General features: G+C 33.2%; 2 protein-coding genes across 2 annotated transcripts; both read left to right on the top strand.

The window, feature by feature from the left end:
- The first annotated feature begins 2,679 nt into the window (after window positions 1–2,679).
- Window positions 2,680–5,201, top strand: LOC106400014 (nuclear transport factor 2). The gene is given in 6 exon segments (XM_022694849.2): window positions 2,680–3,026; window positions 3,171–3,362; window positions 3,610–4,098; window positions 4,181–4,322; window positions 4,408–4,840; window positions 4,842–5,201. Coding segments are annotated over 5 exon segments (1,365 nt in total). The 5' UTR covers window positions 2,680–3,026; window positions 3,171–3,188; the 3' UTR covers window positions 4,969–5,201.
- Window positions 5,202–7,176: 1,975 nt separating this feature from the next.
- On the top strand, window positions 7,177–9,957 carry LOC106400395 (nuclear transport factor 2). Its single transcript, XM_048760133.1, has 5 exons — window positions 7,177–8,169; window positions 8,384–8,645; window positions 8,722–8,927; window positions 9,049–9,190; window positions 9,276–9,957. The coding sequence occupies exons 1-5, from the start codon at window positions 7,996–7,998 to the stop codon at window positions 9,782–9,784; spliced, it is 1,293 nt and encodes a 430-aa protein (XP_048616090.1). The 5' UTR covers window positions 7,177–7,995; the 3' UTR covers window positions 9,785–9,957.
- Window positions 9,958–11,781: the final 1,824 nt, after the last annotated feature.

Below are 11,781 nucleotides of genomic sequence, written 5' to 3'. Positions count from 1 at the left end.
ACACGTAGCACATATATATAAGAATTAGTTCGATAGATTCTGCCACTAACCAAAGATCTGGTTTCAATTGGAGATCTCAAAGGCTGCCCTTTTTGATTCTCCATATTTAAGGATGCCCTTTTATTATCTAAATTTGTTGTCTGCTAGGTAACATTTACGAAGGAACACATATCGTTCTTCCACTTCTGAATAAATATTTGTGCCACCAGAGACACGTGTGATGTCTATATCTACACCGATAAGAACTTCCTTTGTTACATGCTTTGCAGATAAAAGGAACACATATCGTTCTTCCACTTCTGAATAAATATTTGTGCCACCAGAGACACGTGTGATGTCTATATCTACACCGATAAGAACTTCCTTTGTTACATGCTTTGCAGATAACATGGGGTCGATGTGTCAAATGTAATATCATATAAGCTCAATCTATTTAAAATATTCAACAGTTCTTTTTGTTAAGCTCAATCTTAAATCTAAAATTAAACTAGGAGTATTCTAGACATATGAAAGTGTTCATACTAATCCATATGTGGAGGTAGTCCATGAGCACTCTTTGAATATTCAGATGGGCCGAAAGCAAGTGTTCATATTGGTATAAGTATCAAAAAACAATATGATTTAGTTTCGGGTAATAAGTGAAACGTACTTAAAATATGTTGATTTAGTCTTAGATTTCTTAAGATTTTCACTAAAACTATCGAGCATGATTCTTCTTTTTTTGTGTGTTATTCAAGTATTTATCTTATCATTCATCATTAAAAACCATAATGTATTTCTAACATTTTATAGATTACCTTCTTACACATAACAAAATCTCCAAAAAAGGGAAAATATTTTTTAAATAATCTTATAAAAATTAGGAAAAATTGCTAAAACGAAACAAAAATTCAGCATGGTTGTGCATTTGGTATAAAAGTTTTTTTCTCCACTTTTGCTCTTTTTTCTCCTTTCTAATTCTAAAAGTTAATGAAATAAATAGTTTTATGAATCAAAAAAATTGTAAAAAATAGAAATAATTGATAAAACACACATATACACGAAATGATATATTTTTTGGCTAAAATACTTGATAAATTAAATTTTAAAATTACGTTCTACTAAAAGTATAATCCATCTTCTACGGAAAATGGGTTAGTAGAAAATGAATTCTAGATTAAAAAAGTTCACCTACTTTTTTTTAGAACGGACAATCTAATTTTACTTAAAATTCTAAATAGGGAGAATGTGAATTCTACTAATTGTAAAGATAGCTACTTTTTTGTCTAATGCAACTTCTATTTTTATTACGTATTCTACAACTCTCGGAATGTGCAATCTAGACATTACTCTGACGGCTACATGAAGTAGAATATGCTTATGGGATTTTGTCTTCGTTCTACACAATGTAAAAAGTGCTTTTTACGGATAAGAAAACCTGATTTTTGCAAAAATTTAGAAAAATTTCAGTCAAGAAAATATTCTAAAAATATTTGAAATATTCTAACTTCCTAAAATGTGTATATTTGGTCACAAAAATATTTTAAAAATATTTGTAATCTCTGTGCTTGCCTAAAACGTTACAAAAATATTTTTTTTTATTTTTTTATATGTTTGCAAAAATATATATATATATATATATATATATATATATATTTGACATTTGTGATATATTTACAAACATATATCGACTAAAAAAATATGTATATTTGTTTTATTTTTATTAATATATTTATTTATAGAATTATTTGAAATTCAATTGGTGTATATCACGGAGAATATATAAATGTTATTGTTCATGCTATGCATGAGAATATTTTATTTTTAGTTAACATCATATATTAAAAGTAATAACTGAATTTAAGTATATAATTATCGTAAAAATATTAGTATATAAGTGTTACTTATTATAATTGTTTAAAGTATAAAATTATTTATCAAATATGATTAAACTTCTAAACTATTTAATAAAGGTTTATTTATTTAAATAATTTATAAAATAGTTAACATACACTAAAAATTGTTGAATATCGAGTAAAACGTTTAGTCGATATTTTGGAAATATTTGTTTGTAAATTTAAATGTACAATTTATAAATAAAAATATTAATTTTTTTTGTGCTCTTTATTTTAATTAAGTTTTTATTAATATATTCATTTATTTTTATTAATGTATTTATTTATATAATTATTTTGAATTCAATTTTTTATATCAATTTTTATATCAATTTTTTATATTAATATAAAAAATGTTAAATATATTATTTATATTAATTTTTATTAATATATTCTAAAATGTTAACTTAAAATTATATATATATATATATATATATATATATTTTTTTTTTAATTAAATTTTAATTTTTTAATTTGTTTTTAATATTTAAATACTTTTAAAATGTATTTATTTGATTAATTTGATTAATCAAGTGTTAGTTTTGGGATTATTAAAAAAAATTATACTAAAAAGACAACTTAACAATGATATTATACCAAAAGGACAAACATGTTGAATTTTTGTTCTGTTTTGGCTATTTTCCCTAAAATTTATTACTTAGATAAGAACACAAGATTTTGTATCTATCTTTGAGAATTCATTAATTATTTTTTGTTTTATTTTTTGGTCATCAATCCATTAATTATTTAGTTCAAGAAAGTAAGACTAAATTTGCAAGAAATCTAGAAATCATTAACTAAATAGTTCAAAAAAGTTTAACCAATAATTTATTTTGGCAAGAGTGCTAGGGTCAACAAGAAAAGGATATAAAGGCCAAAGAACATAAAAGCATCCACCTCACAGTCAAAGACTCAAAACACAAGTCCGAGTTTCTAAAGCTGACCGACCCCCTTTTGTTCATGAATACAAATATTATCTTTCCTTTTTTGTTCTCTCCTTACGGAAACATAATCTCTGCCAACCTGTCTTAAACCCTTATTTAAAGCTCCTCTCCTCTCTTGCCTTCTCCTCAAAAATCTCTCAAACTTCTTTACCTAATCACAACTAAAAGCCTCCTCCTTTTCTCTATACTCTCTTGGTTCCATCTCTAGGTTTGTAAATCCCTTGATACGAATTCAGATTTGTGATTTTTCTTGCATTCTGAAAAGTTTTGATTTTTAATAATGGGTTTTGGATTAGAATGTTGATTGTTTCTGTTTGATCTGAATTGTATTCTCCCCTTTCTTTTTCCTCAGGACGTGACGTGTACAGATATGGCTGCGGAGGGAGGTGTTCATTGTGCTCGCCAAGTCTCTGAGGCTTTTGTGGAAAAGTACTATCATCTTGTGGGGACGACGACTCATGCAGCTCATAAGTTTTATGGAAATGATAGCCTTGTCACCAGACCAGGACCTGATGGTACTATCATGTCTTTTCCATCCCTCGAGGTAAAACAATGACGTTGGATGTTTCTCACGATTCTCTTTTTATATTAGGTTAATGATATTTAGGTTCATGAGATATTTACTCTATGATACTAATTGCACTTTATGCTGAAACTAGTTATGATGATTGCACTTTATGCTGAAACTAGTTATTAATTGCACTTTATGCTGAAACTAGTTATTAATTCTCTTTGTCTATATTTAATCGGAGAGAGACTTGACATTGTTTTATTATCATCCTTGGTTCCAGGCTATCAAGAAGCACTACCTTTCCTCTTACTATGATGGTACTACATTCGATGTGGTCAGTGTTGATACTCAGAGTTCGGTGGGAGATGGAATATTCATCATGGTTATTGGTTTCTTGACTGGTAAAGATAACCTCAAGAGGAAGTTTTCCCAAGGGTTCTATCTTGCACGTCAGAACCGTAACTATGTTGTCTCCAATGACATTCATCGTTTTGTGGATGAAGAGGGTTCTACTCCAAGAGCTCTTCCAGCTGCTGTATTTGGTACGTTTGCCAAGTCTTGTCCACAAGTTACAAAGCCAGTTGAAGAGATGAAAAAGACTGGGCAGGTCCACAAAGCCACCAAGAAAAAGTCTGTTAATGCTGCTGAGGTTAAGAAGGTGGTTGCTCCTGAAAAAGCTGTTGTAACTGCTCAAAAACCTAAAGAGCCAGTTGCTGAAACAGCTGCTACTCCTCCGCTTGATGGAGCCAAGAAATCTTATGCTTCCATGGTGAGTTTTATTCTTATAAATTTGACCTTTTTTTTACTTGGGCCATATCTATAACACTTATTAATCAATGTTGAAAATGCAGGTTCTATCCATGTCGAGAAACGCTGCTCCTCTTCAAGTTAAAGCAGCCCCGGTTCAGAAACCTAGTACCGTGGCACAACCCAAACCCCATGTAGCTCCACCACCTGTACAGAAAAGTGACCAGAAGATGGTTGATGAACCAGGTTATAAAATGTTCATCCATTGTTGTCAAACAACTCTTTTGTCTTGTCTATTTTTGGATATCTTACATGTTGTTTTTGGTTGCAGGGACTTCCATATTCGTGTCGAATCTGCCAATGGATGCAAGGCCTCTTCAAGTCTATGAACTGTTCAAAGGTTTTGGCGCTCTCAAAGGAAATGGAGTTCAAATCAGAAGCTCCAGGGCTAGTGGAAGTTGCTTTGCCTTTGTTGCCTTTGAATCTGTTGCATCCGTACAGAGTGTACTCAAGGCTGCCAAGAGCAATCAGTTCAATCTTGGGGAGCATAAGCTTCGTGTTAAGGAAAAGCAAGTTGAGTATAATAGTAGCAAACCGTCTGGTGGGAGAAGTGAAGGTGAAAGCATGAGTCAGAGTGGTTCTGTAGATGGAAGCAAGACTCAGAGTGGCTCTGTAGATGGAAACAAGACTGTGAATGTATCTGTAGGAGGCGAAGAAGATGATGGCTTTAAGGTGGTCAGAAGCCGTAGGAACAGAAGTGGGAAGAGGAGACAAGAATAGCCAAAGAATCACTAAAGAAGGAGCTGCTAAGGTTAAAGCTTGGTGCTCTCTGCAAACACCAGTACAAGAACAGTTACAGTTTCTTAGAAAAGTTGATTGTTTGAAGAGATAAGGGAAGAGCTTGCAACTTGAAAATATTCCGGCATTACAGTTCACATCTCTTTACTTTTTTTTTTTAAGTCTGTTGTCCAATATAAATTCTGTTCCTTTTTTTTTCTTTTTGTTTTACTCCTTATGGGACTCAATATAAATCTTCTGTTCTTTTTTTTCTTTTCAGTCAGACAATTTTCTATCCTTTTTTGCTTGTTTTCAAAAATTTTAATTTGAATGTTTCACCATTGATGTTTCTAACAAGATTCTGATCCATGCACTCTTGCATATTTATTTACATTTACATTTATAATTATAAGTTTCTGTTTTTATAACTATAAATTGTATATGATATTTTGTTATATATTGTGTAAATAAATATAAGAGTGGTCGTCATTTTTTTTTTCTGATCATTGATTATTAATAAATTTATTGTTATTGTTTTTTTTTTTTTTTTGCAAATTTAGAAGTAGTTTACAATTTATCAGAAGCTGTAATCAGTCAAGACTCAAGAGACTTGACTGTAACTACAAAGTGGGATTCATTAGCATTAGCTCAAAGGGCAGCTCGAGGTCTCCATGGACTCACGGTAGCTTCTACTAACGATTATGTTCTTTTCAGACATTTTTCTAAACAGACAACATAAATAACATCTAAAGTTATGAAGCTCAAAACTATAAGTTACATTTGAAAGTCATGGATCAGCTGCCCCCTTCACTCACTAGATCTCTCTTTCTCAAATTAGGCAAAGTCAACAACCTTTTTACTGTCTATTTCCTTCCTCAATTCACCTAAAAGGTGAAAAGTGAGGAAGAGCGCTAGAGAAAGTGCAGCATTTGAGACTACCCAAACATGAAACAGACCAATTAATAACTGATAATGAAACATGATGGTACTGTAATTTGCCTTGAGCCTCTTGTCAGATTCCTTCTGAGCCCTTATAGCAGGTTTAGAGGCAGCTTTCTCTTTAGTCTTCCTCTTCCTTTCCATAGCTAACCGAGCTTTTCTCTTTACTCTCCTTCAAAATCTCTTCGTCAACCTCTTCTTCTTCCTTTTTTTTTTGCATTCAATACACGGGGAGTTCCAAATTTATAACATAACTCCCCTCACCACCTGATCTATTGAAATCCCATTGTCTTTTTCCACGCGTCTTTCTTTTGTTTATCTGTGATTACAATTCCGTCTTGAGACGTATTGAAGCTGAAATCTTCTCTGTTCATCTTGGCTCAGCTGTGTTTCACAGAGTGAAGCCGAGGTTCTGTTTACGTAGAGGATAATTGGAAAGAGTTGTAGCTTTATATTTTTGATTTAAAAATAAATCTGTAGATTTTTTTGCTGTGGCTGTAGATAATTTTGCTGTAGAATATTAGCTGTAGGTTTAAAAAGATTCAAAGACTTAACTATAAATTTTCTAAAGCAAAAAATAAGTGCTCTAGATTTATGGCTTTTCATAGCTAAAAATAAATAAAAAGAAAAGAAAAATCGGTAGCTTTAAAAAATCTTTACACATGATTGGTAAAATTCTGAGCTGTATAAATAATTTAGGTTGCAGAGAGATCTTACAGCACTTCTAAAATATTTGCCAATCAACCCCGTAATCATCATCTCTAATAAGCCTTGTCACTCTATCAACCTATCAAGAAAGACATTCGAGATTAAATTTCTCAAATCTCATGCAACATACATGTCTACACCAAGCTAGTGGTTTAGTGCTTCAAATAAGTTCCATTGCACTTAATTCTTGTTGGGAAGGATGCTTTACGCCATGTCATCGGTATTAACATCGGTTGGTCTCGAGTCCGGAGGAATTATTTGGGCCGAATGCGCAGACACCTTCTGATTTCCAAAAAAAGAAAAATTTATATATATATATATGCTTACATATAGTTAACGTTAACTATATTGACATTTTAATCATTATATAATCATAATTATATATTTACTTTGAACATATATTAATTTTTATTTATATTTATATAGCTTATAACTTATTGAAAAGTTCATAATAAGAAGGAATAAGTTTTACGTAGTAATCATTTTGAAAATTTCTTTGTACACGTTACTAACAATAGAAAAAGTTATCTACATGTATTTAAGTTTGCATCTATCATTTCAAACGGGTTGTATTAACCCATAAACTACATAATCTAAACCAAAATCAAATTGATTCAGTCTAAATCAAAGTCAAATATTTCATAATTTCCTTTCTTTGGCTTAAATCAATATAGAAAAATATGTACTTTCAAAATTACATGACTGTTAGTTTGCGCATTAGGATCCCGATTTATGGATCTCTCGGTAAAAAGTAGGTCAGATTTCGCTTATTCCTAATCCTGAATGCACGGTGGATGTGAAGAAGTAGACCATCATCTCGGAAAAGAAAAATTGAAATGATTGAAGATTCTTTATTTGACCAATTATATACAAAATGGATTGGTTTTTCCCACCTAAACACAATTTTTTCTGAAGAATTCATCTCTCCAACTATTTCTTCATGGGAAGTTTATATAAATTTTCATATCTTATTTGAATTGAGATAAGTTTTTTACTGTAAATTTTGCATTTCTTATATAATGATTCAACCTTTATAAAGTTATATCATATTCTCTTTAATATCTTATCCTGAGTAAATAATTATTTTTGAAATATTTATTTTGACTCAATTTTTAGGTAAGAGTTCAAGAAAGTTTTACTTATTTTCTTGGCAAGAGTAATAGGGTCAAGGAGAAAAGGATATAAAGGTCAAAAACATAAAAGCATCCCCCAGTCAAAACTCCGAGTTAAAGCTGACCGACCCTTTGTCATTAATACAAATATTCTCTTTCCTATTTTTGTTCTCTCCTTGTATGGAAACATAATTTCGCCGACCCTCTTGAACCCTTATTTAAGCTCCTCTCCTCTCTTGCCTCCTCATCGCAAATATCGTCCTCTTTAACCTAATCACACTAAAATCTACCTCCTTTCATAGAGGCTTGCCTTCTTTTAAATTGATGAAAGTAGTAGATATAACTTTATAATAAATAAATAAAAACTCAGGACGTGTGTAGATATGGCTGCCGAGGGAGGTGTTCTTGATGCTCGCAAAGCCTCTGAGGCTTTTGTGGAAAAGTACTATCATACTGTGGGGACGACGACTCAAGCAGCACATACGTTTTATGCTGATGGTTGCATTGTCAGCAGACCAGGACCTGATGGTACTACGATGTCTTTTTCATCCCTCGAGGTAAAACATTGTCGTTGAATGGTTCTCACGATTCTCCTTTTATATTAGGTGTTATTAGGTCAAGGTTTGTATTATGTTGGTTGCCTTATTAGATTCATGATATTTATTTACTCTATGACATTAATTGCACTTTATGCTGAAACCAGTTAAGACTCTTGCCTATTTTTTTTTGTCGAGAGAGACTTGACATTGTTTTATTATCATCCTTGTCCAGGCTATCAAGAAGCACTACCTTTCCTCTTACTATGATGGTACTACATTCGATGTGGTCAGTGTCGATTCTCAGAGTTCATTGGGAGATGGGGTATTCATCATGGTTATAGGTTTCTTGACTGGTAAAGATAACCTCAAGAGAAAGTTTTCCCAAGCGTTCTATCTTGCACGTCCGAACGGTGTCTATGCTGTCGTCAATGACATTCATCGTTTTGTTGATGAGGAGTCCTCTACTACAAGAGCTCTTCCATTTGTTGAATCTGGTATGTTGCCTGAGGCTTTGTCTTTATAACTATATATTTGAAAGAGAACTAACTCTTTAATGGACGAACATTGTAGTGCCAGAAGTTACAAAGCCTTTTGAAGAGGTAAAAAAGACTGCGCAGGTCCACAAAACCACCAAGAAGAAGTCTGTCAAAGCTGCGGAGGTTAAGAATGTGGCTACTCCTGAAAAGGCTGTAACTGCTCAAAAACCCAAAGAGCCGGTTGCTGAAACATCAGCTACTCCTGCTCTTGATGGAGCCAAGATATCTTATGCTTCAATGGTGAGTTTTCTCCTTGTAGATTTGACTTTTTCCTTGGGCCTTATATGCAACACTTATTTATTAATCAATTTTTTTTATAGGACTTATTATTTATTTATTATTAATCAATTATGAAATGCAGGTGCTATCCATGTCGAGAAACGCTGCTCCTCTCCAAGTTAAAGCAGCCCCGATTCAGAAACCTAGTACCGTGGCACAACCCAAACCCCATGTATCTCCAGCACCTGTTAAGAAAAGTGACCAGAAGATGGTTGATGAACCAGGTTAGAAAACGTTCATCCATTGTTGTCAAACAACTCCTTTGTCTTGTCTAGTTTTGGATATCTTACATGTTGTTTTTGGTTGCAGGGACTTCCATATTTGTCTCGAATCTGCCAATGGATGCAAGGCCTCCTCAAGTCTATGAACTATTCAAAGGTTTTGGCGCTATCAAAGGAAATGGTGTTCAAATCAGAAGCTCCAGGTTTAGTGGAAGCTGCTTTGCCTTTGTTTCCTTTGAATCTGTTGCATCTGTTAAGAGTGTACTTAAGGCTGCCAAGAACAATCAGTTCAAGCTTGGGGAGCATAAACTTCGTGTGAAGGAAAAGCAAGTTGAGTATAATAGTAACAAACCGTCTGGTGGGAGAAGTGAAGGTGGAAGCATGAGTCAGAGTGGTTCTGTAGATGGACGCAAGACTCCGGCTGGCTCTGTAGATGGAATCAGGAGTCAGAGTGGTTCTGTAGATGGAAGCAAGCCTCAGAGTGGCTTGGCAGATGGAAGCAGGACTGAGAATGTATCTGTAGGAGGCGAAGAAGATGATGGCTTCAAGGTGGTCAGAAGCCGTAGGAACAGAAGTGAGAAGAGGAGCCAAGAATAGCCAAGAGAAACAGACAAGAATATATTCCGGCATTACAGATTCACATATCTTTACTTCTTTAAGTCTTTTTTGTTGTTGCTCAAGTAAAACGGAAAAAATCTTTTTTTTTGTTTTACTCCTATCATAAATCTTCTATTCTTAATTAGTTATATAAAAAAAAACGATCAATCACTTTGTTTGGTCTTGTGTCGTATCATTCCAATATTGAAAGTTAACAAAAAAAAAATCAAACTTATACATCTGTAACAGAATGCAATTTGCATTAACTGCTTTTCAAAATAGAGAACAACAATAATCATGCAGAAAGTATTTTATGTGACAATAACTATGTTTGTCATTGTTTGGTTGAGGTTCACTATGTTTGTCATTGATAATACAGCAGTAGCTGCTGAAGATGAGGTACTACTCTCTGTCAAAACATTTTCATGCATTTTAATTTAGAAGAAAAAATTACTGACTTAACTTTCACGTCTTGTAGATCAGACGGGTTGATCCAACTCATGACATGGTGGCTAACCATGGAGATGACTACACGAGATGACTAGAACATCTTATGGTAAGCCAGCGACCAGTCCATGAGTCATGAGATATGTGAAAGGTTTTGATAACTTCCATATCAGTACAGTGCTGATCATATGGTCAGTTTAGAAGATCACTTTTGCAAGATATCGTCATACTGTTGTTGTATTGGAAGGCAGAAGCATTGGTAAATACCTTCTAGGCATTTCCTTTGGTTCATTCATAGCGGTTGCTAATTCACGAAGTGTAAACATGTATGTTGGCCTTTTGACTTTAGTGAGTAGTGGTAAATATCCAATGATGCTCACTTATTCCTGTAAATTGGAAACCAGATATTGATTAAGAAAATGACAAGGATTCTTCCAGAGGCTCTAGCACGGGCTAAACAAGGTTTGTTGTTTCATTCTCTTATGTTCTACTTTTGCTTTCCTCTGTGCTGATCCGTGTGTCCAATGCCTCACCGGCTCGCCCTATATTCGTCTGACCTTGCTATCCAACTCTGTTGATTCTGGTAGTAAGCAAAGCTGATGGTGAAACCACCAAACACGCTAGGAGAGACTAGAGAGAATGCCCTGTTAGCACTGTTTTCTATCAAGGTTTGGCTATCAGTCAATAAAAGGTTTTCACTGTTGATAATATCCTCTTACCCTTTACAATCTACCAATCCAAGATTTTTCTCTCTATATATATATGGAGAGATCCCTGTGCTTTCTCAGGAAAGATTCAAACATACCTTAGTACACCTTATAAATTATTATGCAGGTTGGCATGCTGAAGGATGCAATGTCCAATAATTATTCACAACTCGAGGTAAGCTATGAAAAATTTAAAGTCTTTCTGATATACTAAGCTACTCGGAGTAAAATCCAAGAACCAGTAGTTAGTAGTGTGTACATTTCGTGTACTGTTTCGTTGATATCAAACAACCCATTTGTCTCAGGCAATGAAAGAGTTGGTGCAATTTGATCTCAGGCATCAGGTTTCTTCACTGGTTCGCCCAGTGCAACAGGTTAAGCTTCTTCCAGTACATATTTGAGAAGAGCATAAAGTGTTATTACATCATGCCTTGGTTAAGTCCATATTCTCCACTCACATTGTATCTATATCTGATTTAACCAGCCCAACTTGTATTGTAAATGATTAGGGATATTAATTACAGGGTTAGACCCAACTCTCTTTTGTTTATTATAAGCTCAGCCTTATTTTAACCATATTATAATCAAGGGTTAGTGCTGGTATCAGAGTTAGCTCATTTAATTGAAAAAAATATTTCATTTATTTTTGTTCTTAAATTTTAAAGATAAAACTAGAAAAATTAAGATATGATATGATTTTTTCCTCCAATTTTTTGAGCATCAAAATCAAAAGTTTTCCTGCCAAAATCGCAAAATCGAGTTTTTGCCTCACAACTAAGAATAAAGTTTTTCCGTCAAAAACAAAAAATTGTGTTTTTTTCCGCCAAAACCTAATTTAAGTTT

Source organism: Brassica napus, chromosome C6 (assembly GCF_020379485.1).
Source record: "Brassica napus cultivar Da-Ae chromosome C6, Da-Ae, whole genome shotgun sequence".
Lineage (NCBI taxonomy): Eukaryota > Viridiplantae > Streptophyta > Magnoliopsida > Brassicales > Brassicaceae > Brassica > Brassica napus.
The sequence above is the reverse complement of the archived record's forward strand: the minus strand, read 5'-3'. Positions and strand labels throughout refer to the sequence as shown.

Excerpts from the sequence above, each read along its gene's own strand:
- LOC106400395 (XM_048760133.1), top strand. The coding sequence starts at position 7,996 with ATGGCTGCCGAGGGAGGTGTTCTTGATGCTCGCAAAGCCTCTGAGGCT. Across the intron at positions 8,170-8,383 it reads TGTCTTTTTCATCCCTCGAG|GCTATCAAGAAGCACTACCT; the intron begins GTAAAACATTGT and ends ATCCTTGTCCAG. Across the intron at positions 8,646-8,721 it reads TCTTCCATTTGTTGAATCTG|TGCCAGAAGTTACAAAGCCT; the intron begins GTATGTTGCCTG and ends CGAACATTGTAG.